Consider the following 27,070-nt stretch of genomic DNA (forward strand, 5'->3'; position numbering starts at 1 on the left):
TTACAGCGGGGATACAGGACAGTAAAGTCCCCAGGATGGACATAGCCCTTCTCAGGGTTGTGACCGGGTTCTTTACTGACTCGGACGTTAAACTCCAAAAGTTAAAAGGTCTTCTCACCCAAGAGACAAATTAAAAAAGGTGTGCATGTTAATAGAATCCCTAAAAATACTTGCACCTGCTCTGGCTTTATTAGAGATTTTTTTAAGTTTATTATCCATTCCAGAGAGCACAATATCTCCCGTACGGTTTACAGCTTTTGCAAACTATTTTCGATTTTCCCACAGTCAAGAAGATAAGAGGTCTTTCTCTTTTACATGGGCTGACATGTCAGCTACTATTTTTGTAAATGTCCTTGGTGCCATAGATAGGCAAAAAGGGGAGGACTTGAAACTGTAGGCCTTTTAGGTGTTCCTGCACGCTGACTGCTACTCTGAGGCATCTTTTGTGCTTTTGAAAAATAGACCTCTAGAGACTTACTACCATGTGCCTATGGTGGCCATGAAACACCCCCAGGAATAGAAGCTTTACCATTGACTTGATTGTGTCCATCATGAAGTGCTTGGGGGACTAAAGGGGGTTTTACACATAGCAATATCGCTAGCGATAATCGCTATAACGTCACCGATTTTGTGACGTTATAGCGATATCGCGATGTGTGATACTTGCCTCCGACCGGCTCCCCCGCTGGTTATCGCTGATCGCGCGAGAATGTCCGGCTCCATTTCTCATTGTCAGCTTCCTGCTGTGACGACGAGCGACGCATGGAGGCGGGCGGGAGGACGTCAGGATCGCTGTGTGTGAAAGGTGAGTATCGTGCGCTGCGTTGCTGCTGCATCGCTGTGAGGTCTGCCTGTGTGACAGCTCACTAGTGATCATTTAGCGATGCACCAGCGATCCTGACCTGGTCGGATCGCTGGTGCATCGCTAAATGTAAAGGGGCCTTAAGAAATTTAGACCTTTTAGATTTATAATTGTCCTGAAAGACTTTCCCCTTTCGGTACTTGGGTCAACATCCCTTTTTCTTATTAGAGACAACATTTCCCTCTCTAGGGCCCTTTGATTTGCCACTGTCCATTGATCTTTTGTGATCATGTATCTCTCCGGGAGGGTGGATTAGAATTTCAGCCCTTCCTTTATGATTCCCTAGTATCCATGTGCTTAGGAAAATCCCCTTGTGTGGTCTTCCCATTACTTCTAGACCCTTTCACATTTTGTGTCACTGTATGGGAACTCCCTGAAAATGCTTTCTAGATGTACGAAAAGGCCTTTTGAATTTAGGGGCATTGGTGTGTGGGATCCCTCCGAGTCCACAGCTTTATTCAGGATCTCGTCTAGGGATGACCCAAAGAGGTACTCACCCTCAAAGGGTATGCCGCAGAGTCTGAGTGGAAACCTCTCAATTTTTTTTTGCCACAGGGCTCTTCTGGCTGAATTTGAGAATGTACAGGTTTAAGCTGTTAATCAGACTGTGTCTGCCAAAGCATCTGCCAGAAAATCTGATACTTTTGCAATGTTTAAAACACTGGTGAGCAGTTCATCCCTTGGACACTTATTTCTAATCTGTTTTTGTAACTGGCTAAGCCACACGCTCAAAGATCTTGCTGTGCATGTAGCTGCTATGTTTGGTTTAAATTCATCGAACAGGAGTGGAGCATTTCAGGACACCCTGCACACTGCTACGTCAAATTCGGGTGTTTTATTCCCAGATCTGAGTCCAACTTCAAAAAGGAGTGTTTTCTTTTGATCTCCTTTGGGATAAAAAACATCTGGTCTTTTTCCACTCTTTTCTGATCAGGGAGGCTATGTTTTTATGAATAGGAAAGCACTTATGCTTCCTGACCTCTAGTCCCTCAAACATCAGGTCTTGCATAGGTTTGGGGTTTTTAATTTCCTTCACCTTCATGGTTGCTCTAACTACCTTAACCAGTTTACTTGTCGCTTCTACTGGGAAACAGGATGGGCTTCCGTTCTCAGAAGAGGAAGATTATGAGGCATCTGTATATTAGTGATAGTAGTACATAATTTCCCATTTTCCATCTCTTCCTCGGAGATAGAATTTATTGTTACAAAGCTCTTTAGTGTAGATAGCCGCTAATCTGTTTGCATAGGTTACAATCCCTGTGTTTAGTTTTAGACTGCCCTTTCCTAGGCCTGTCCTACAAAACATAGAAAAAAAAAAAAAAAAAAAAGAAAAAAAAAAAATATATATATATATATATATATATATATATATATATATATATATATATATATATATTATATTATATTATATATATATATATATATATATATATATATATATATATATATATATATATATATATGTGTATGTATGTCAGTGTCCAGCTGCAGCAATGAGACTCATGGGTCTTTCCCACCTGGTAATCAAGTTCCTGCACGGACTGGATTAGGAGTAAATCCTTCAATAGGAGAACAAAAAGGAAATCCAGCAAGAACTCAGCAAACCAGGATTGGAGTAAAATGATGCTTTTCTTTATTTCTTCAATAAGGTTAAAAAGACGACCCACAAGGATCAGGAACCAGAGTACATGGCAGAAATAAACACACACACACACACACACACACACACACACACACACACACACACACACACACACACACACACACACACACACACACACACACACTTTAGGATCATTTTTTCTCCAGGTATCAACCCTGATTCACCCCACCTGACGCAGGATTTCCAAGGTCGGAGGGGCTGCTTCCATAGGCTCTACAGGTTGGCTGTTTTCCTCCATCTGGAACGCTTTCCAGCAGCATGGTCTTGAGGTAGAGGGAGGTATTTATACGCTACCATTTATTTTTATTTAATTATATAGCGCCATTAATTCCACAGAGCTGTACAAACATTATTGGCACTAACCCCATTGGGGCTCACAATCTAATCACTGTGTCTTCGGAAGTTTTCATCTTGTGGGTCTGCCCCCGGATCAAGTCAAGCGTGACGCTTCTGATCAGCCCCCTTCCTTGCTGTAGCTGCTGCTGCCACATGGGGCTCCACTTCACATGAGTAGGTTGTGCCCCCAGATGACATCCCACTTCATTCCAGGGACACACTGCCCCATACCAGGCCGTGACCCCAGAACCTAACATTCACATGCCGGCTCCCAGGGATGTACCGTGCCACTGGAACTGAAGGACGCTTTCCCTGGGTTACAGAGAAGCACAGCATCATACCAGGACGTGTCCATGGAACTGACATGATCGCTTCATTGTCAACTCCCAATAATGCCCTGTGCTAGGCTCATGCCTCCAAAGCAATGTTCTCTCTGTTGGTCAGACACATCCATGCTATGCTGGGACTTCAGCTCCAAGTAAGATATTCTTCCCCCTAGCAGCACAGGGAGCTGTAGAGTGTTCCTCAAAGACAGGAAACCACTGAGGCATACTAGAGGGCTCAGTCTTTTAAAGTTGTAGGGTTTCCTGTCCTTAGCACCACGGAGAGAAGATCCGTCCACATCATGTGGAATGGGAAAAACAGGATTAAGGCAATTACATCTTAAAGCATATTTAATGCTTCATGTTTTAGTTTGCTTTTCCTCTGAGCTCATAGTTGGAGAGGTTAGTTGATCTTATGCTCTTCATGTTATTAGCTCTGCTAGCAGTTTTTCTTTCTGGGGTATGATTCAGCACAATCTTGCTCCTTCCCTCCTGCCCTCTTCATAGACTGATGCATTCACTGAGCTGTAATCTGGGAAACACCTGAGATTGAAAGTTGAGTAAGGCTAATAACATATTATAAACTTTGTCATCATCTATACTATTGACTTATGCAAAGTTTGTTTTATTTCTATCCAAAATTATATATTATTCCCTATACTTGCAGAAAATTGATAGATTCCTATATCATACATACCATATTTTGCAGACTATAAACCGCACCGGATTACAAGACGCACCCCAAATTTTGAGCAGGAAAAAATGTTAATTAAAATGGTGGTGCTTCTTATAATCAGTACATCTCATTGCTTACCGGGGGGGGGGGGGGTGATGGCTACGGTCAAGCAGGGTCCCAGGCTGAGATGAGGGGGGTGTTCTGATGTGTGCCGCTGCAGGTGGTCGGTGGTGCAGGGGCTCTGCCAACATTTTGTGAAAGCCTAGAGCCCCTGCACTTACATGGTTTACTGTGCGGTGGACTCTGAGAAAATGGCTGCCGGGAAAATGGCTGCCGGGAGCGGCGCATGTGCAGATAGAGATCTTGTCACCAAGATCTCGAGATAAGATCTCAGAGCTGAGATCTCATCTCCTGAGACGAGTGTGAAGAAACTGATGCAGTCTCGGCTTGTCACTGCAGCACTGAAGTCTGCCGGCTGGTTAAAGAGAAAGATAGAATCCTATTGGCTGACACGCCGGGAGCATGAACAACCAGGAAGCTCTGCCGGTCCGTTAAAACAAAAGTCCCCCTTCGATCGGCTGACACGCCGGAGGTGTGAACAGATGAAAAAGCACTTGCTGCAGGGGGCATGGCCAGACAAGGAAGAGAAAACCTCCTATTAGGTAAAAGAAGCACAAGGAAGTGATGCAGCCCGCAAAGGGAGGGGAAGTGTCTGCAAGCACTGAGCCCGGCCATGGGAGAAATGGCAGCGACTGTTCTCTTCCACTAACGCAGTCCTGTCCAGTCCTGATGTAGAGACAGTGTTCCCAGTGATGACGCTGCTGTGGAGGGAAAGGAGGGAGACATACCTTGGAGAGTCCTGATCCCTCTGCAGCAATGAGCCCTCGGGAGGGTGAGGGTCGCTGAAATCAAGGATTCTCCTTCCTGCACCATTTCCAGACGATGCAGAAGACCGCTTCAATCCCTTACACGAAGTGGGAAGACCACCGCTGGTGATCACAGTCTTCCTCCCAGCCCTCTCTCTCTAAGGAGAGGGGTGAGGAAAAGGCAAAGGACTGGCCAGCTGAAATCACCCGTAAAGGTGACAGGGGATTAGGGCCTGAGAGTGGGTGATGTGGGTGACACCACACTGCTCTCTCGGTCGCTTAAGTGTAGGAAAACAGGGCGAGAAATTACACCTTATTACCCAAAGAAAAGGGAACAGGTTAATAAACACACACAGGGAACCTGAAAAGAAAAACGGGGATCTGGGAACAGATCCAGATCCGCCTCCTACAGACACTAAGCTTAAACTGAGCTACTTTGTGCCTGTCGGTGGGTGTATACTGTAGAGGAGCCATTTTCCTTTTTTTGCCTAGTGTCAGCCTACTATAAAGAAATTGTTGCTAAGACACTGGCAGTAAAAGATACTAAAGCTCATCACACAAGCCAGTTTCTCCAGGCCTCAGTGGGAAAAAAAAGTTCTGCAAGATCATGAAGTCAAAAAAGAACAGGTTCTTGCTATTGTAACTGACAATGCTTCAAACATAAGTACAAATTAACCCTGCTGTTCTGTTCGGTCAAAAATGACCGTTTTTGAACTTTGATATTTTTTAAAAAATTCATTATGCGGTTCTGAAACTTGTGGTTACTTCTATTTTCCTAATTTGAGGGGTTCTTTCTAAGGGTCCTTTTTTTTGGTTTAGTTTTTGCGCCACTTTTTTTTTTTACACTTGTACTGTCCCGGTCAAAAATGACCGAATAGCATTTTATGCTAATTTCAGCCATTTTTTTGAGTAAAACAAATGAGTTATAATTTCTTTTGAGACTACTTATTGCATCTACTATTGTTTATGAAGTAAACAGTTGCTTTAGGTGCAGATTTACACATGCTTTCAGTACAAACCATACGCATTGGCTTTCAGTACAGTTCTGTGCAATTTTTTTTCTCTGTATGTTATTTACCCTGCTTTTCTTCTAAAAATAAATAAATTCAGTTGTCACCAAAACGGATTTTATTTTAATTTTTTTTACTATTTTCTTCAAAATGTTTGCACGCATTTTATACTATAATTTTAGTTATAGTTAGTTATACTCAAATTTGTAATTTCTGTGCAGAATTCAATAAGCCCTTGTAACCTTTATAAACAATAAAATAAATAAAAAAATTTGGTTTTTTTACGTATTTTTTTTTTTTTTTTTTTTTTTTTTTTATAATGACCAACCATGTTCACATACAGTATAATAATGCAACAGGTATTCCAAAAAAATTTTTAAGTAGCTAAAACAGCATTTTAATAGGTCCGGTCAAAAATGACCGGAGCAGTACAAGTGTATAGTGGAAACGAACAGAATAGCAGGGTTAAACTGACGAATGAGAATAATATAGGTAAACAGCAGTTACAAGAAAACTTTGTAATGGAAACTTTGAGATGGAAGGCCACAGTGCTGAAATTGAGGAACAAACAGATATTACTACATAGAACAGCAAAATGATACTTTACAACTAGATGATCTTGTTGAAGCAGCTTTAAAGCCTTCTCATATTCATCACATGCGCTGTGTTGTGCACACATGGCACCTGGCAATAAGAGTCTGCAAGAGGGACATGCTGGAACTCTGATTGGCAAAGTGAGGAAATTGGTTATTGCTGCCAGAACCCCTAAAATGGATTCCATCTTGAAGAGACATGCTGGAAAAGGGGCAATTGTGGATCAAGCCACTCGGTGGGCTAACGCCTATTTATTGATTGAGCGATTGCTTGAGCTGAAACCCTTTCTTGTAGACATGGCCAACCCTTAGGTATCACTAAATGAAGGTCAATGGACACAGATGACTGAATTGAAGTAATTGCTTGATCACCCATTTACAGGGACAAAGAAAAAAAAAAAAAAAAAAAAAAAAAAAAAAGATTAGAAGCTGAGGACTTAACTCCTGGCATTTTTATAAATGAGTAGAAGAACTTGCTGTTTTGCTTGTCCCAAAGAGGAGGTTTAATCGCAGATGGCATTGCTGCTTCCATGAAATGAAGAAAGACACTGCTATTAAATAAAATTCTTCTGGCAGCTGTTTATGTGGACCCAAGTCATCGTATATTGCTGGATGGTCAACAGCTTACTAAAGGAAAAGAAGCTCTGACTGAGGTAGCAGTAAGGATGAGTGGCCTACAGGAGGACTGCCAGGAGCAAGAGGACTTGGGTCTTGCCAGTGCTATTGCTGCCATATCTTCAGCCTCATCAGATGAGTTTAATTTTAAAAAGTATTTGAATGACATGGAGCAGGCAAAGCACTGCCGCAGTGAAAATGATTCCACTCCCATAGAAAACAGATTGACCATATGCCAGCAATTTTTTCACTTGCTATGAAAGAAGTAGAAATGTTCCATCGTTCATCAAAACTGACTGTGCATGAGGCAATTCCTGTACACCCTGAAACTGTTGGAGATGTTGTCCGTGTGGTTACCACATTGCCAACAACCCAAGTCATAGAGAGGTTGTTCTCTAGCCTTAAAATAATTAGATCAGATTTGATGTCATCTATGACGGAGGATCTGCTGGAGGCGATACTATTTCTCAGAACAAATTCAGAGACTGCACAAATGTTATTCAGTACATTTTTCTTGAAACGTTCCCCCACTTACTGTATAGTGTACTGCATATTTTCAATTTATTAAAGTTTTGTATTCTGAAGTTGTATTCCAATAAACATTTTATGTTCTATCTAAATGGCTTGATTACTGTATCATAATGGTGATTAAAAACCTGATGTTACCATTTTACTACAATAAATGCACCACTTAAACATGAGCCATGTATGAGAGAGTTGGAAAAATTGAGTCAAGAGGTTTGGCTTACAGACTTTACAGTCCTGTATTTAACAAAAGTAAAAATGTGATTCCCCAATTCTGAACACAGTCACAGCCCCAATTAGAAGATGGTGTTCACACTCAAGCTACCATGTTATTTTAGCTAATTTTTTTTTTCCACTCAAAACATTTATTGCTAAATGGATTTGAACAGGTTATGTGTGATATTAAAGGTGGAAAAAAGTTCTGGAATGAATCCTGGAGGTGTGTACACAGTTCATCAGTGACAACCACAAGGGTCTTCTGAAGACCCCAGGTTGTCAAGCCAATCCATCGGCACCCCATGGATATGCGACAGTGGCACCGATGGGCGGCGCTGAAGACATGCATATAGTTTGCACAAGTTATGTGTTGCTGTCAGATTGACAGCAGCATTTAACAGGTTAACACCTGCAGCCGTTAGGGCACATGTCTGCTGATAAGATCAGCTGTTATGTGCTGCAAAAAGGTGCAGACTCAGGACCACAGCCTGTATAAAAATGGTGGAGGCGACCTAGGTCATAAAAGGGACCAATTCCTTTTTTCCCCCTTCGTCTTGTTCATGGACATAATGAAATAGTGTTATAGTATGGGTCATTATGAACATTGTAATACCAAACAGTTGTTTGTTTTTTTTAGGGGGATTAAAAAGGTATCCCATGAACAAAGGACATTTTAAACAATAAATCTTAGAATAATAAGTTATACAATTGGATGTATGAATAGAAAGAAAATAAATATTACTGTGCCGACATAATCTTACAAACGTTCCTCTGCTATGTACTGTTATTTGCTGTGTCCGACCATGCAGGGCTGCTCCAGCTCATGGTGGCCATATACCACAGCTCCTGGCCATGGGAGGAAGCACAGTCAATTATGAGTATGCATATGAAACAGCAGGGACTCACAGCAGCTTTCTGAGGCAACATTTCCCAGGAGTAAAGGCCCCGTCAAACTAAACGATGCACCAGCGATCCAGACAACGATACAACCTTGTCAGGATCGCTGGTGCCTCGCTACATGATCACTGGTGAGCTGCCAAACAGGCAGCTTCACCAGCGATCAGCACCAGCGAGGACGCTGGTATCTAAGGTAAATATTGGGTAACTATGCACGCGCGTCACTTAGTTACCCGCTGTTTACCTTGGATACCAGCGTCCTGGCACGAGCACGCAGGTACTTAAGTGACGCGCGCGCTTAATTACCCGATATTTACCTTAGATACCAGCTCCGAGCGTCTGCTTACAGCGCTGGGAGCTCGCTGATCGTCGGTCTCCCGCTGCCACACGCGGCAATGCGTACTGGCCAGCGGGAGACCAACTATCAAAAAAATGGCCCAGTACGTTCAAGCACGATCAGCGATACTCGGCGGGGGGGGGGGGGGGGGGGGGGGTGTTAGAGATGGGCGGTCGCTGTTGCGTCACAAAATCAGCGATCTTGCTGTGTGTGACGGGGCCTTAAGTGTTTCTGCCGCAAGTCCAGCCCACTAAATGAAGCCAGTGAAGTAGGAGCTGCAGCAGCCACTCAGCTAGTGTCACTGATGGCATGGTGCAGTAAGTTACATTTCACATGACATACATGTACAGCAGGGTGCTTGAAAAGGGTAAGGGGGTTTCACAAAACAAAGGAACGAAACTTACTAGATATAAGGCCTCCGCATAGGCATTCGACTTTATGGTTTCTTTCAGATGACGAATCATGGCTTCTACGAACTCGCCACCAAAATTGTAGTTTCTTGCATTAAGCAGGCCCACTAGTGTAGTGTAAACAGTCATCTTCAATGGCAGATGGCGTGCACTATATTTTATAAATGAAAGTCATATTAGGCCAAGCCTTTACTTGTATATAGTGCAGACATACAAGTCAGCAGTTTAACCATATTGACTTATGACATACGAGTATGTCATATGTTGGCACTCTGGAGCCGAACCTTCATCTTTGCGGACAGATGATGCTTGGATCATTCATTATCTGACAATAATAGCCACGAGTGTAGCTGTTAACCTGTTACAGCAAGCAGCCAGGAGGGCACGTGAAATGTTTTAACAGACCGTCGGTGCCCTCGCAACACGATCACAGGATGCCATAATGGACCAGGCGTCTGCTGAAGACCCTGATGCCAATCATGCCTGTATCCTATGTAGCTGGAGTTCATGGGAGACCATGATTTTTGCTACAAACAGCAATACGATGATTTTGAACACTCACCATAAAATCTCTCTTGTAGCCTTCATTGGGGGACACAGGAAACCACAGTTTAAGCCGTGTCCATCGATGAAGTGCCAGAGAAAAGTACAAAAGTATAGTATTGCCGTGTATGGCATCTCCATATACATAGAAGCTTTAGCAAAATAAAAAACTGAAAACACATGGAAGCGCAAGAGCTAAAACTTGTCCAGTCGGGTAAGGGTTAATAAACTTTAGATTGATGCATCCAGACACTGGAAGTACATTACTTTTACAACAGTGTCTTCAGAAAATTGTAGTCAGTTGCGGTTATCTTTGCCAGACATAATAGCCCCAGTCAAGTTTTTTTATGCAAATACAGCTTGTTAAAAAAAAAAAATTCAGAAATGCATTGTAGGTACAGTCTCAGGATTAATATAGGAGTACTGTTAGAAGACAATGGTACGCTTTAGGAATGTACAAGCAGAGATTTAGGGCATAGAAATACACTCACACTGCACAAAGAATTCTTAAGATTTTGCTTTTGTAGTTTGGCAAGTCAGCCTCCAGGACACCAGCCAGCCCTTCCAGGTTGCTTTCCAGTGATGAGGTACTCTGAAGTTAAAAAGTGATAATATGGCATATGACATTAGGTCAAATACAGTCACATGGTTGCTAATACAATTAAAAACCCGAATATGTTAGATATAACTATATGGTTGGCATTTAGTCACATCTCGTGCTACAGTAGGAGGAGGGCTATTTAATCTTAGGAAGTTACGTTACTTTTAACCCCTTAATGACAGCCAATATGTCTTAACTGACCTCAGATATAAGAGAATATCATCCCCATACAGGTGACAATCCAGCAGCGGTCGGCTGTACACTATAGCTGACAACTTGCTGTATCACAAACAATCAGTGTTGACATCGTCCATATCTGTTTAACCCCTTAGTTGCTGCTGTCAAAAGTAACTACATCAAATAAATGGTTAATAGATTGTGGGGGCTTCTGCTTTAATCTAATTGACACCCCGAGATCATGATTGTGTGGTCCTGATGTTTGCCATAGCATTTCATGGCCAAATAGGAGCCTTAGAGTCTCCCGGCTACAGCAGCCAGTTCAGAAGTTACCGACATTTAGGTGGTAAACAAACACTTTTTCATTCCGGCTATACCACTTTGCATTAATTCCTGAAAATCACCTCAAGGGTTAATAAACTACCTGACAGCAGTTTTCAATGTGTCAGGGGGTGCCGTTTTTAAAATGGTATCATGTTTGGGGTTTCTCAATATAGAGCACCCCAAAAGTCACTTCAAACATTGATAGGTCCCTCAAAAAAAAAAAAAATTGTAAATTTCCCTGGGGGGAAAAAAAAAAAAAAATATGAAATTACTGCTATATTTTTAAACCTCCTAAAAGGCTAACAAAATAAATTAGCGTTTTAAAAATGGTGCTGATGTAAAGCAGGCAAGAGGGAAATGTTATTTATTCATGTTTTTCTGTGGTATGACTATCTGGATTAAACGGATAATCATTCAAAGTTTGAAAATTGCAATTTTTTTTTTTTTTTTTTTTTTTTTTACACATTTGTCAAATTTCTGATATTTTTTATAAATAAACACAAATCGTATCAACCTAAATTTACTATCATAAATTATAATGTGCCACGAAAAAAAACAATCTCAAAATCAATGGGATTTGTTGAAACGTTCCAGAGTTATCACCATATAAACTGACAATGGTCAGAATTTATAAAATTGGCCCAGTCACTAAGGGGTTAAAAATGGCCCATTTCATTGGTATGATGAATACCTAAATATCTAGTGAAAATGGCAACTTTCTGGTTCAAATAATTTTTAAGTGTAAAAAGGTAGTAATGGAGTTTACTATATACATATACACATAGTGGGCATGGAAAATATTCAGACCCCTTTACATTTTTCAATGTTTCGTTGCAGCCATTTGGTAAATTCAAAAAAAAGGTTTTTTTTTTCTCATTAATGTACACTCTGCACCCCATCTTGTCTGAGGAAAAAAAAGGTAGAAATTTGTGCAAATTTATTTAAAAAGAAAAACTGAAATATCACATGGTCATAAGTATTCAGACCCTTTGCTCAGACACTCATATTTAAGTCACATGATGTCCATTTCCTTGTGATCCTCCTTGAGATGGTTCTACTCCTTCATTGGAGCCCAGCTGTGTGTAATTAATCTGATAGGACTTGATTTGTAAAGGCACACACCTGTCTATATAAGACCTCACAGCTCACAGTGCATGTCAGACCAAATGACAATCATGAGGCCAAAGGAACTGGCCAAGGAGCTCAGAGACAATTGTGGCAAGGCACAGATCTGGCCAAGATTACAAAAGAATTTCTGCAGTACTCAAGGTTCCTAAGAGCACAGTGGCCTCCAGAATCCTTAAATGGAAGAAGATTGGGACCACCAGAAGTCTTCCTAGACCTGGCCGTCCAGCCAAACTGAGCAATGGTGGGAGAAGAGCCTTGGGGTGAGGTAAAAAAGAACCCCAAGATCACTGTGGCTGAGCTCCATAGATGCAGTATGGAGACAGGAGAAAGTTCACACATGAAGGACTCCCAGACGATGAGAAATAAGAATCTCTCTTCTGATGAAACGAAGATAGAACTTTTTGGTGATAATTCTAAAGCGGTATGTGTGGAGAAAACCAAGCAATGCTCATCACCTGCCCAATGCAATCCCAACAGTGAAACATGGTGGTGGCAGCATCATACTATGGGGGTGTTTTTCAGCTGCAGGGACAGGACTACTGGTTGCAATTGAAGAAAACATGAATGCGGCCAAGTACAGAGATATCCTGAATGAAAACCTCTTCTGGACTTCAGACTTGGCCGAAAGTTCACCTTCCAACAAGACAATGACCCTAAGCACACAGCTAAAATAACAAAGGAATGTCTTCAGAACAACTCTGTGACCATTCTTGACTGGCCCAGCCAGAGCCATGACCTAAACCCAATTGAGCATCTCTGGAGAGACCTGAAAATGGCTGTCCACTAGGGTGACTGCAAAAAATCGATGTCGGAATTTTGTCCGTCTGGACCCCACAAAACGATTCCCCTTTCCGGATATTGATAGCCAAAATTTGAGCTCGATCAAACGACGTTAACCCGTGCCGCTCGTCGCTCAAAGTTTGAAAAAATCCAAATTGAGGTATTTTAAGATTTAGGTATTTTGCATAGTCTGTTAGACTATAAAGAATGTGACAACAACATTGCAGAAATAGCCCTGACCAAATTTTCGAACCATTTGTGGTATTTGAATGCAGAGTTGGTGGGATTATCGTTTTTTGATCCCACCATTACAGACAATGAAAAGTTGTTAATGGCTAATAAATTGCTCAGTAGCACAGATGAACCATCAGAGCACGCTAGGGTTGTAAATCCAAAAGTTAGGAAAGAAAAATTAAAAGAGGTAGGAAGTAACCGACTTTAACGACCTTCTGACAAAAGATGAAGAACAAAAGCAATATGTCCTGCAAGTTGTAAGCAAATGCCGAGCATTATATTCTGACGTTTCAAAAACTACTTTAACAAAAGCTCTAGAATAGATTAGATAACTATGTAAAATTATCAACTCATGTAGGTTAGTGTGCTCTGATGGTTCATCTGTGCTACTGAGCAATTTATTAGCCATTAACAACTTTTCATTGTCTGTAATGGTGGGATCAAAAAACGATAATCCCACCAACTCTGCATTCAAATACCACAAATGGTTCGAAAATTTGGTCAGGGCTATTTCTGCAATGTTGTTGTCACATTCTTTATAGTCTAACAGACTATGCAAAATACCTAAATCTTAAAATACCTCAATTTGGATTTTTTCAAACTTTGACCGACGAGCGGCACGGGTTAACGTCGTTTGATCGAGCTCAAATTTTGGCTCTCTCAATATCTGGAAAGGGAAATAGTTTTGTGGGGTCCAGACGAACAAGAGTCTGACATTTTTTCCCCCCCATATGAGATCCGGTCACCCTACTGTCCACCAACGTTCATCATCGAACCTGACGGAACTGGAGAGGATCTGCAAGGAAGAATGGCAGAGGTTCCTCAAATCCAGGTGTGAATAACTTGTTGCATCATTCCCAAGTAGACTCATGGCTGTACTCAAAAGGGTGCTTCTACTCAATACTGAGCAAAGGGTCTGAATACTTATGACCATGTGATATTTCAGTTTTTCCTTTGTCAATAAATTTGCAGAAATTTCTACATTTGTTTTTTTTTCAGTCAAGATGGGGTGCAAAGGGTACATTAATGAGAAAAAAAAATATTTTTTGTTTAATTTACCAAATGGCTGCAATGAAACAAAGATTGGAAAATTTAAATGGGTCTGAATACTTTCCATACCCACTGTATATACGCACGCAAACACACTAGAAATGTATGAGTTTATTACTGGTTTGACACAGGTTAATCATTCCTTCCAACATCACACTGTGTGGGCAGACCCCTTTTTGATTTGATTAGAAGTGTAACCATTTATTCAAGAAGTGTCAGAGGAACAGCATAACACTGACACAAGGTGCTCTGGAATAGTTCTTGCTGTCAGAAAGTATTTACCTTCTCCCCAACTCGAAATATCAGCGATTCCAGACGATCTTCTATATCAAGTGGCTCAGAAGTTTTCCGCCTCTTATGAGGTTGCCCTCCTGTAAAATAGTCAACATTTTAGGCTTTTTTAAATTTAAATTATACACACAATATAAAAAAATGCAGCAATTTACCAAGTGTTAACAGCCTGTGACAGTCACTTATGGGGGAGGCGCTTGTCTCTGCATTTTTCTGCATGCCAGACAGTGCGCTCTTACCAGCGTGTTAATTCTGATCACAACCAATGAGGGAGAGCACGGTCACCGTGCATATTGTGTTATTGGAATCTACTGAGCATACTTCAGAATTGACAACTGACATGTTCAGTAGACCAGGGACTAGCCCAGACGCTGAATCGTATATCACTGATTATACTGTTTCAGGGAAGGACAAGGGATTGGGACAGCGACTGCAGCCTTTGCCCCCTAATGAAGACTCATTTGACTATCCCAGAAAGCGCTGGGGAGTTTAAAAGAAGTGTTAAAGAGGACAAGTAAGAGAAAAAAAAAAAATTAATATAGTGTAGTGAGGGAACAATCTGGACTTTTTAGTTAAAGTATATTACAATAGAGATTAGTTTGACATTGAATACACAGGCATTATTGATTAAAATAAATTTTAGTTTCAGACCACCTCTAAAGCTTTGTTCCTTTTGTGAAACCAGATTTTTGTTCTGTTAGAAGGCACTGTAGTGTGCCACTCTAGAAACCAAGTGGCATGAACTTCTCATCACAGTAGATACCACGTGCTGAGGAGCACATACAGGAAAGGACCATACACACAGCACGGCTGAGGAGCACATACAGGAAAGGACCGTTCATACAGCACAACTGAGGAGCACATACAGGAGAGGACCGTACATGCAGAACAGCCAAGGAGCACATACAGGAGAGCACCATAGGTACAGCACGGCTGAGGAGTACATACAGGGAAGGACCATACATACAGCACAGCTGAGGAGTACATACGTGGGAGGACCATACATACATCACAGCTAAGCAGCACATACAGGAGAGGACCATACATACAGCAGAGGACTGTACATACAGCACAACTGAGGAGCACATACAGGAGAGGACCATAGGTACAGCACAGCTGAGGAGCACATACAGGCGAGGACCATAGGTACAGCACAGCTGAGCACATACAGGCGAGGACCATAGGTACAGCACAGCTGAGCACATACAGGAGAGGACCATAGGTACAGCATGGCTGAGGAGTACATACAGGGGAGGACCATACATACAGCACAGCTGAGTAGTACATACATGGGAGGACCATACATACAGCACAGCTGAGTATATACATGGGAGGACCATACATACATCACAGCTGGGCAGCACATACAGGGGAGGACCATAGGTGCTGCACGGCTGAGGAGCACATACAGGAGAGGACCGTACACACAGGACAGCTGAGTATATACATGGGAGTACCATACATACATCACAGCTGGGCAGCACATACAGGCGAGGACCATCGGTACAGCACGGCTGAGGAGCACATACAGGAGAGGACCGTACACACAGCAAGGCTGAGGAGCACATACAGGAGAAGACCACACACAGCACAGCTGAGGAGCACATACAGGAGAGGACCACACACAGCACAGCTGAGGAGCACAGACAGGAGGGGAGGACCGTAGATACAGGACAGGTGAGGAGCACATACAGGAGAGGACCATACACACAGCACGGCTGAGGAGCACATACACGAGAAGACCGTACACAAAGTACGGTTGAGGAGCACATACAGGAGAGGACCACATACAGGAGAGGACCGTAGATACAGGACAGGTGAGGAGCACATACAGGAGAGGACCATACATACAGCACGGCTGAGGAGCACATACAGGAGAGGACCGTAGATACAGCACGGCTGAGGGGCACATACAGGAGAGGACCATACATACAGCACGGCTGAGGAGCAAATACAGGAGAGGACCGTACACAGCACAGCTGACAACATACAGGTGAGTACCGTACACACAGCACAGCTGAGGAGCACATACAGGAGAGGACCACATACAGGAGAGGACCGTAGATACAGGACAGGTGAGGAGCACATACAGGAGAGGACCATACATACAGCACGGCTGAGGAGCACATACAGGAGAGGACCGTAGATACAGCACAGCTGAGGAGCACACACAGCAGAGGACCGTACACACAGCACAGCTGAGGAAGACATACAGGAGAGGACCGTACACACAGCACGGCTGAGGAGCACATACAGGAGAGGACCATACACACAGCACGGCTGAGAAGCACATACAGGAGAGGACCGTACACACAGCACAGCTGAGGAGCAGACACAGCAGAGGACCGTAGATACAGCACGGCTGAGGGGCACATACAGGAGAGGACCATACATACAGCACGGCTGAGGAGCAAATACAGGAGAGGACCGTACACAGCACAGCTGAGCACATACAAGTGAGTACCGTACACACAGCACAGCTGAGGAGCACATACAGGAGAGGACCGCACACACGCACACACACACACATCACGGCTGAGCACATACAGGAGAAGACCGTACACACAGCACAGCTGAGGAGCACATACAGGAGAGGACCGTAGGTACAGCACAGCTGAGGAGCACACACAAGAGAGGACCGTCACCATACACACAGCACAGCTGAGGAGCACATACAGGAGACGACCGCACACACGCACATCATGGCTGAGCACATACAGGAGAAGACCGTACACACAGCACAGCTGAGGAGCACATACAGGAGAGGACCGTAGGTACAGCACAGCTGAGGAGCACACACAGGAGAGGACCGTACACACAGCACAGCTGAGGAGCACATATAGGAGAGGACCGTACACACATCACGGCTGAGGAGCACATACAGGAGAAGACCGTACACAGCACGGCTGAGGAGCACATACAGGAGAGCACCGTACACACAGCACGGCTGAGGAGCACATACAGGAGAGGACCGCACACACAGCACGGCTGAGGATCACATACAGGAGAGGACCGTACACAGCACAGCTGAGCACATACAAGTGAGTACCGTACACACAGCACAGCTGAGGAGCACATACAGGAGAGGACCGCACACACGCACATCACGGCTGAGCACATAGAGGAGAAGACCGTACACACAGCACAGCTGAGGAGCACATACAGGAGAGGACCGTAGGTACAGCAAAGCTGAGGAGCACACACAAGAGAGGACCGTACACACAGTACGGCTGAGGAGCACATACAGGAGAGGACCGTAGGTACAGCACAGCTGAGGAGCACACACAGGAGAGGACCGTAGGTACAGCACAGCTGAGGAGCACACACAGGAGAGGACCGTAGGTACAGCACAGCTGAGGAGCACACACAGGAGAGGACCGTAGGTACAGCACAGCTGAGGAGCACACACAGGAGAGGACCATAGGTACAGCACAGCTGAGGAGCACACACAGGAGAGGACCATAGGTACAGCACAGCTGAGGAGCACACACAGGAGAGGACCATAGGTACAGCACAGCTGAAGAGCACAAACACAGGAGAGGACCATAGGTACAGCAGAGCTGAGGAGCACACACAGGAGAGGACCATAGGTACAGCACAGCTGAGGAGCACACACAGGAGAGGACCATAGGTACAGCACAGCTGAGGAGCACACACAGGAGAGGACCGTAGGTACAGCACAGCTGAGGAGCACACACAGGAGAGGACCGTAGGTACAGCACAGCTGAGGAGCACATACAGGAGAGGACCGTACACACATCACGGCTGAGGAGCACATACAGGAGAAGACCGTACACAGCACGGCTGAGGAGCACATACAGGAGAGCACCGTACACACAGCACGGCTGAGGAGCACATACAGGAGAGCACCGCACACACAGCACGGCTGAGGAGCACATACAGGAGAGGACCGCACACACAGCACGGCTGAGGAGCACATACAGGAGAGGACCGTACACACAGCACGGCTGAGGAGCACATACAGGAGAGGACCGTACACACAGCACGGCTGAGGAGCACATACAGGAGAGGACCGTACACACAGCACGGCTGAGGAGCACATACAGGAGAGGACCGTACACACAGCACGGCTGAGGAGCACATACAGGAGAGGACCGTACACACAGCACGGCTGAGGAGCACATACAGGAGAGGACCGTACACACAGCACGGCTGAGGAGCACATTCAGGAAAGGACCATACACACAGCACGACTAAGGAGCACATACAGGAGAGGACCGTACACACAGCACGGCTGAGGAGCACATACAGGAGAGGACCGTACACACAGCACGGCTGAGGAGCACATACAGGAGAGGTCCATACACACAGCACGGCTGAGGAGCACATACAGGAGAGGACCGTACACACAGCACGGCTGAGGAGCACATACAGGAGAGGACCGTACACACAGCACGGCTGAGGAGCACACACAGGAGAGGACCGTACACACAGCACGGCTGAGGAGCACATACAGGAGAGGACCATACACACAGCACGGCTGAGGAGCACATACAGGAGAGGACCATACACACAGCACGGCTGAGGAGCACATACAGGAGAGGACCATACACACAGCATGGCTGAGGAGCACATACAGTGCCTACAAGTAGTATTCAACCCCCTGCAGATTTAGCAGGTTTGATAAGATGCAAATAAGTTAGAGCCTTCAAACTTCACACAAGAGCAGGATTTATTAACAGATGCATAAATCTTACAAACCAAAAAGTTATGTTGCTCAGTTAAATTTTAATAAATTTTAAACATACAAGTGTGGGTCAATTATTATTCAACCCCTAGGTTTAATATTTTGTGGAATAACCCTTGTTTGCAATTACAGCTAATAATCGTCTTTTATAAGACCTGATCAGGCCGGCACAGGTCTCTGGAGTTATCTTGGCCCACTCCTCCATGCAGATCTTCTCCAAGTTATCTAGGTTCTTTGGGTGTCTCATGTAGACTTTAATCTTGAGCTCCTTCCACAAGTTTTCAATTGGGTTAAGGTCAGGAGACTGACTAGGCCACTCCAACACCTTGATTTTTTGCCTCTTGAACCAGGCCTTGGTTTTCTTGGCTGTGTGCTTTGGGTCGTTGTCTTGTTGGAAGATGAAATGACGACCCATCTTAAGATACTTGATGGAGGAGCTGAGGTTCTTGGCCAAAATCTCCAGGTAGGCCGTGCTATCCATCTTCCCATGGATGCGGACCAGATGGCCAGGCCCCTTGGCTGAGAAACAGCCCCACAGCATGATGCTACCACCACCATGCTTGACTGTAGGGATGGTATTCTTGGGGTCGTATGCAGTGACATCCAGTCTCCAAACGTCACGTGTGTGGTTGGCACCAAAGATCTCGATCTTGGTCTCATCAGACCAGAGAACCTTGAACCAGTCTGTCTCAGAGTCCTCCAAGTGATCACGAGCCTTGACATGACGCTTTGAAAGTAAAGATACCTTACGGGCTCGTCTGGAACGGAGACCATTGCGGTGGAGTACGTTACTTATGGTATTGACTGAAACCAATGTCCCCACTGCCATGAGATCTTCCCGGAGCTCCTTCCTTGTTGTCCTTGGGTTAGCCTTGACTCTTCGGACAAGCCTGGCCTCGGCACGGGAGGAAACTTTCAAAGGCTGTCCAGTCCGTGGAAGGCTAACAGTAGTTCCATAAGCCTTCCACTTCCGGATGATGCTCCCAACAGTGGAGACAGGTAGGCCCAACTCGTTGGAAAGGGTTTTGTACCCCTTGCCAGCCTTGTGACCCTCCACGATCTTGTTTCTGATGGCCTTGGAATGCTCCTTTGTCTTTCCCATGTTGACCATGTATGAGTGCTGTTCACAAGTTTGGGGAGGGTCTTAAATAGTCAGAAAAGGCTGGAAAAAGAGATAATTAATCCAAACATGTGAAGCTCATTGTTCTTTGTGCCTGAAATACTTCTTAATACTTTAGGGGAACCAAATAGAATTCTGGTGGTTTGAGGGGTTGAATAATAAATGACCCTCTGAATAAACTTTTCACAATTTAAAAAAAAATTAAACAAAGAAATAACATTCTTTTTTGCTGCAGTGCATTTCACACTTCCAGGCTGATCTACAGTCCAAGTGTCACAATGCCAAGTTAATTCCGAATGTGTAAACCTGCTAAATCTGCAGGGGGTTGAATACTACTTGTAGCCACTGTACAGGAGAGGACCGTACACACACAGCACGGCTGAGGAGCACATACAGGAGAGGACTGTACACAGCACAGCTGAGGAGCACATACAGGAGAGGACCATACACACAGCACGGCTGAGGAGCACACGCAGGAGAGGACCGTACACACAGCACGGCTGAGGAGCACACGCAGGAGAGGTCCATACACACAGCACGGCTGAGGAGCACATACAGGAGAGGACCATACACACAGCACGGCTGAGGAGCACATACAGGAGAGGACCATACACACAGCACGGCTGAGGAGCACATACAGGAGAGGACCGTACACACAGCACGGCTGAGGAGCACACACAGGAGAGGACCGTACACACAGCATGGCTGAGGAGCACACACAGGAGAGGACCATACACACAGCACGGCTGAGGAGCACATACAGGAGAGGACCATACACACAGCACGGCTGAGGAGCACACACACACACAGCACGGCTGAGGAGCACATACAGGAGAGGACCGCACACACACACACACACACACATCACGGCTGAGGAGCACATACAGGAGAGGACCGCACACACACACACACACACACATCACGGCTGAGGAGCATATACAGGAGAGGACCATACACACAGCACGGCTGAGGAGCACATACAGGAGAGGACCGTACACACAGGAGAGGACCGTACACACAGCACGGCTGAGGAGCACACACAGGAGAGGACCGTACACACAGCAAGGCTGAGGAGCACACACAGGAGAGGACCGTACACACAGCACGGCTGAGGAGCACATACAGGAGAGGACCTTACACACAGCACGGCTGAGGAGCACATACAGGAGAGGTCCATACACACAGCACGGCTGAGGAGCGCATACAGGAGAGGACCATACACACAGCACGGCTGAGGAGCACATACAGGAGAGGACCTTACACACAGCACGGCTGAGGAGCACATACAGGAGAGGACCGTACACACAGCACGGCTGAGGAACACATACAGGAGAGGACCGTACACACAGCACGGCTGAGGAGCACATACAGGAGAGGACCGTACACACAGCACGGCTGAGGAGCACATACAGGAGAGGACCATACACACAGCACGGCTGAGGAGCACATACAGGAGAGGTCCATACACACAGCACGGCTGAGGAGCGCATACAGGAGAGGACCATACACACAGCACGGCTGAGGAGCACATACAGGAGAGGACCTTACACACAGCACGGCTGAGGAGCACATACAGGAGAGGACCGTACACACAGCACAGCTGAGGAGCACATACAGGAGAGGACCATACACACAGCACGGCTGAGGAGCACATACAGGAGAGGACCATACACACAGCACGGCTGAGGAGCACATACAGGAGAGGACCATACACACAGCACGGCTGAGGAACACATACAGGAGAGGACCATACACACAGCACGGCTGAGGAGCACATACAGGAGAGGACCGCACAGAACACTGCGACACCAAGCAGAAAACAGGACGTGCGGACACCACTTGCAACATCACGGGATCAATGGAGATAGGTGGGCACTATTGCTAGACACACACACAGCCACGTAGCTCCAGCCCCAAGCCCTCGCCGGGGTCACCAGCTCTCACCGTCATTCTCGTCGCTGTGCCTTCTCCGGGACATGGCGGCCGGCGGCTGTATGTTTCTCTCACACACTCTGGAGCGTTGAGTAGAAGCTGCCTAGCACTCGCCAGGGGAGCACAAATCTCGCGAGGCTTGTCGAGACACGCGCTCTGTGATTGGCTGGGCGGCTTTGTAACTACTTTTCGGACACCATAGAGAAACGCAGAAATACTGCAGGCCGGGCTAGAGCAGCTTCCGATTCTCTTAGTAGCTGCACTGAGAGACGCTCCTTCCTCCACGTGGCGTCTATGGTGTGTGAGTGCTTGTGCTTCCGGGAGAGCTGGTGACTGAGGGAGTGTAGGCAAAGTGCTGAACTGATGCAGTAACGTAACCTGGCTGGCGGGCTGCGCTCTGTCTGCTGTACACAGTATTGGTTGTGGTTGCTACAGTCTGTTGTGGGCAGTAACAGATTCCTGCGGAATGGCAGCCTGGGACCACCGAGTAGTGTATTACTCACACACCGTTGCTCAGTAGTAAAACTTTCCAGGAATTCTACCTCAACACTTGTTATAGCATTATTAGCATACTTTTGGTATTTCACTGAGGTTTTTCACTGATATGCATGTAAAAATGTGTGTGCATTCATATGCGCACACATATATATATATTTTAGCATAATGTTTTTGGTGTGCTTCCCTTTCTTTTTATTTCATTTATTATATATTTTTTTTACTTATTTCCTTAGGGTACATTTAATTATGGTTATGAATAATTGTCTAGATAACTATATGTATATTATTATTATTATTTATTGCTATAGCGCCATTTATTCCATGGCGCTTTACATGTAAGGAGGGGTATACATAATAAAAAACAAGTACAATAATGGTTAACAATACAAGTCATAACTGGTACAGGAGGAGAGAGGACCCTGCCCGCGAAGGCTCACAATCTACAAGGGATGGGTGAGAATACAGTAGGCGAGGGTAGAGCTGGTCATGCAGCGGTTTGGTCGATCGGTGGTTACTGCAGGTTATAGGCTTGTCGGAAGAGGTGGGTCTTCAGGCTCTTTTTGAAGGTTTCGATGGTAGGTGAGAGTCTGATTTGTTGTGGTAGAGAGTTCCAGAGTAGGGGTGATGCGCGAGAGAAATCTTGTATGCGATTGTGGGAAGAGGAGATAAGAGGGGAGTACAGGAGGAGATCTTGTGAGGATCGGAGGTTGCGTGCAGGAAAGTACCGGGAGACGAGGTCACAGATGTATGGAGGAGACAGGTTGTGGATGGCTTTGTATGTCATGGTTAGGGTTTTGTACTGGAGTCTCTGGGCAAAGGGGAGCCTGTGAAGGGATTGAAAGAGGGGAGAAGCTGGGGAATAGCGGGGGGACAGGTGGATTAGTCGGGCAGCAGAGTTTAGAATAGATTGGAGGGGTGCGAGAGTGTTTGAGGGGAGGCCACAGAGCAGGAGGTTGCAGTAGTCAAGGCGAGAGATGATGAGGGCATGAACTAGGGTTTTTGCAGATTCTTGGGTGAGGAATGAACGGATTCGTGAAATATTTTTGAGTTGAAGTCGGCAGGAAGTGGGAAAGGGCTTGGATATGTGGTTTGAAGGAGAGATTAGCATCAAGGATTACCCCGAGGCAGCGAGCTTGTGGGACTGGGGAGAGTGGGCAGTCATTTACTGTAATTGATAGGTTCGTAGGGGGGGTCACGTGAGATGGGGGAAAGATGATGAATTCTGTTTTGTCCATGTTGAGTTTCAGAAATCTAGTGGAGAAGAAGGATGAAATAGTGGACAGACATTGAGGGATTCTGGTTAGTAGGGAGGTGATATCTGGTCCAGAGATGTAGATCTGTGTGTCGTCAGCATAGAGATGATACTGAAAGCCATGAGATTCTATGAGCTGTCCCAGGCCAAAGGTGTAAATAGAGAACAGCAGGGGCTGTACTATATTCTGTAATTTTTCTACATATTATTTATCACCACTCTTCTTTCTCATGTCTCTACAGACCTAATCGCTGGAGTATGGTATTCACTTTTCTGGTTTCATTAGTGACTGGATACCAATTATGTGTCTCAAATTAATAAATGTATACATAAAATAATTTTCTTTGACATTCATTTTTTTCTTTTTCCTCATCTCATGAGACTTAAATGTCTCCCTGTGACCTCATTGAGATGTGTCCTTTCATGTATATTATGGCTGGTATTTACCACCATATCCTCTCATTATGTCTTGCTGATCATTATTTTATATGGTGTATATATATACTGTTGCACTGAGTGTGAACCCTTTTTTTGGGGGTTGTAATGTTTTATAATTTTGATACAGGACTTAGTTACCATATCACTCTACATAGTCCCTCTTCCAGTTTAATATGCCCCACTTCCGTCCTTGTGATAGGACGGCGCATGCGCGACTGTAGTATGAACTTCGGTCTTTCAGTTATACTACTTCCACGGTCTATATGGCTTAAAATATCCCGGTTACCCTCATACACCTTTGTGCATATGGTTGCGCTATCCACAGTCATTTCTCGATGTTATTTTTTTCTTCCCTCTTTGCCTTTGATATGCCCCACTTCCGGTTTTATGCCCCATTTCCGTCTGGGATGACGATCTGCGCCTCCCAGTGCTATTTGTCTCACCCAGCTGTCTCACATTTTTTAATTAAAACGGCATAAATAGGTTCACTTGTCTGTGTCTCATTCATTCCCTCATCTGACGGCGGCGCTGTCCTGTCTTTCCGCATACTTCACTTGCAGGTTGGTCACACTTTGGGACTGATTTCTGATGAGGTTGTTACAGGTATAATGCCCTTCCTTGGATTTCACCTTTTTTATATATAAAAAATTATTTTTCCTTTTTCTTATTTCTCCTCAGATATCTGAACTCTCTAACTATAGCCACACAGGTATAAATGTTTTCTTTCTTTTTATATATACCCTATTATATATACCCTATTACATATACTACACTATTGTGATACCAGAAACTGCCTTAGGTTGTAGTTACTTGTTATATGAAAAAAGAATATATCTGTCTATGCTACCTGTTTCCAATGTTATATGCCATTCTCATATATAACATCATTTTGGAATGTCATAATATTATATATTTACATTTAGTAAATATCAGTCAGCAATTTGTTAATTTGTTTTTTTTTTTTATAAACAAATTAATAATCGTGATTTGTTGTTTATCTCACATTTTATTTAGATAAGATACCCTTGAAAAAGGCCAGCACGGCCAAAACGTTGGGTTATTGTGTGACTGCTATCTATAATAAAAAACCACGAAAACTGAAAGAGTTTTTTGCAGCCTCAGGTTCTTCATTATTATACTTTTGGTGTAGACTATTTATAGAATCCGTCCATGATTGCCGTCGGTATCCATCCTAGAATGCTGTCGGTATACAATACTTATGGTGTCAATATGAAGATTCCTTTGGCATGAGCATTCTTGGAGTGATCCCATAAGGGTATGTTCCCACCGTCAGGCTGTGACGCAGGTGAATGTCTATGAATCCCACACCTCCACCCCCTTTCATTTTTGTCTTTCTTTGGTATGTTAGATTAGCTGTGCAAACATCTAAATGGACATCTGTGCGATATATAATTAGTGCGTTGCATGTGTATAGAGTATTAACCTAGTAAATGAAAAAAATTACATGGGCTTCCCCTCATTTTTGATAACCAGTCAAGGTAAAGCAGCGGTGAACTGATATCATCAGGCTGAGAAGGTCCCTGATTAGTGGGCACCTCCCAACCTAAAATACCAGCTCGCAGCCACCCCAGAATTAGCACATCACATTAGATGCGCCAATTCTGGGGCTTACCTTCACTCTTCCTGATTACCCTGGTGCTGTGGAAATCAGAGAAATGTTAGTTGAGGTTGATGTCAGCTGTGATTTGTCAAAAATCAGACACCCTCATTGCTAACCCAGTGATCAAAAATAAAAACACAGAAAAAAAAAACACTTTATTTGAATAACGACTCCCCCACACTATCCCTCTTTCACCAATTTATTGAAAAAAAAAATATCCCATTCAGGTCCACCGAATCCAAAGCCGTCCAGAAAAAGATCCCTGAAAGACAAAAATAAAAACAATAGACAGTCCCTCGTTCACCAATTTATTACTCAAAACGTTCCATGAAACTCCACCATAGTCCACATTCCTCAATGTCTCCAGTGACTGAATAGCAGTAAAATGACCGCGATTCGCGGGCATCTGGTACTGGCGATAATTCTCATCAGCTTTGCTGGCCCCTGCTGCGCTCAGCTAGACCCCGCCACACTGATGAGCATTGTCACTACCTGGAGCCTCACCACAGGTGATTTTACGCTGTGTAAAAGAAGCACAGTGGGCATGAGATTTCTATTAATCACATCCACCGAGCTTGAACTGTAAAAAGCTGCCCTCTGAGGTTCTAAATATCCCGTATGTGGTCAGAAACTACTTTTCAGGCAGAGTGCAAAGCTCAGAAGAGTAGAAGCACTATACTGGGGTGCAGATTTCGCTGGAATGGTTTGTGGGTACCATGTCACATTAGCAGAGCCCAACAAAAATGTTGTTTTAGCCCCAAGTTTTGCATTTTTATAGGGGTAACAGGAGAAATGCACCATACAATTTGTTGTGTAATTTCTCCTGAGTACGCAGATACCCCATATGTGGGGGAAAACCCCTGTTTTGGATGCACAACAGGGCTCGGACTGGAAGGAGCTTAATTCGACTTTTGGAACGCAAAATTGGCTGAAATCATTAGTGAATGCCATATCACGTTTGGAGAGCCCCAGATGTACCTAAAGAGTGGAAACCCCCACAAGTGATGCCATTTTGGAAACTAGACCCCTCAAGGAATTTATCTA

General features: G+C 44.6%; 2 protein-coding genes across 4 annotated transcripts in view; one reads left to right on the top strand and one right to left on the bottom strand.

The window, feature by feature from the left end:
* Positions 1–22,416, bottom strand: part of NCBP1 (nuclear cap binding protein subunit 1) — a 103,503-nt gene extending 81,087 nt beyond the window's left edge. Inside the window, exons 1-4 of the mRNA XM_073549730.1 lie at positions 22,230–22,416; positions 14,449–14,537; positions 10,364–10,464; positions 9,324–9,480 (exon numbers count right to left, since the gene is read on the bottom strand). Coding sequence (XP_073405831.1) covers positions 9,324–9,480; positions 10,364–10,464; positions 14,449–14,537; positions 22,230–22,263 — 381 coding nt within the window. The 5' untranslated portion in view covers positions 22,264–22,416. The remainder of the gene's footprint in view (positions 1–9,323; positions 9,481–10,363; positions 10,465–14,448; positions 14,538–22,229) is intronic.
* Position 22,417: 1 nt separating this feature from the next.
* The window catches only part of TSTD2 (thiosulfate sulfurtransferase like domain containing 2), a 46,065-nt gene continuing 41,412 nt past the window's right edge, over positions 22,418–27,070 (top strand). Inside the window, exons 1-2 of one of the 3 annotated variants that reach the window (XM_073549733.1) lie at positions 22,442–22,514; positions 25,084–25,114. The gene's annotated coding sequence lies outside the window, so the exon portion shown is untranslated. Of the gene's footprint in view, positions 22,515–23,888; positions 24,966–25,083; positions 25,115–27,070 lie in introns of those variants that run through there. The other 2 variants (XM_073549731.1, XM_073549732.1) reach the window with 2 other exon arrangements.

This window comes from Dendrobates tinctorius, unplaced genomic scaffold, assembly GCF_039654945.1.
Source record: "Dendrobates tinctorius isolate UK_male_01 unplaced genomic scaffold, ASM3965494v1 ptg000160l, whole genome shotgun sequence".
Taxonomy (NCBI): domain Eukaryota; kingdom Metazoa; phylum Chordata; class Amphibia; order Anura; family Dendrobatidae; genus Dendrobates; species Dendrobates tinctorius.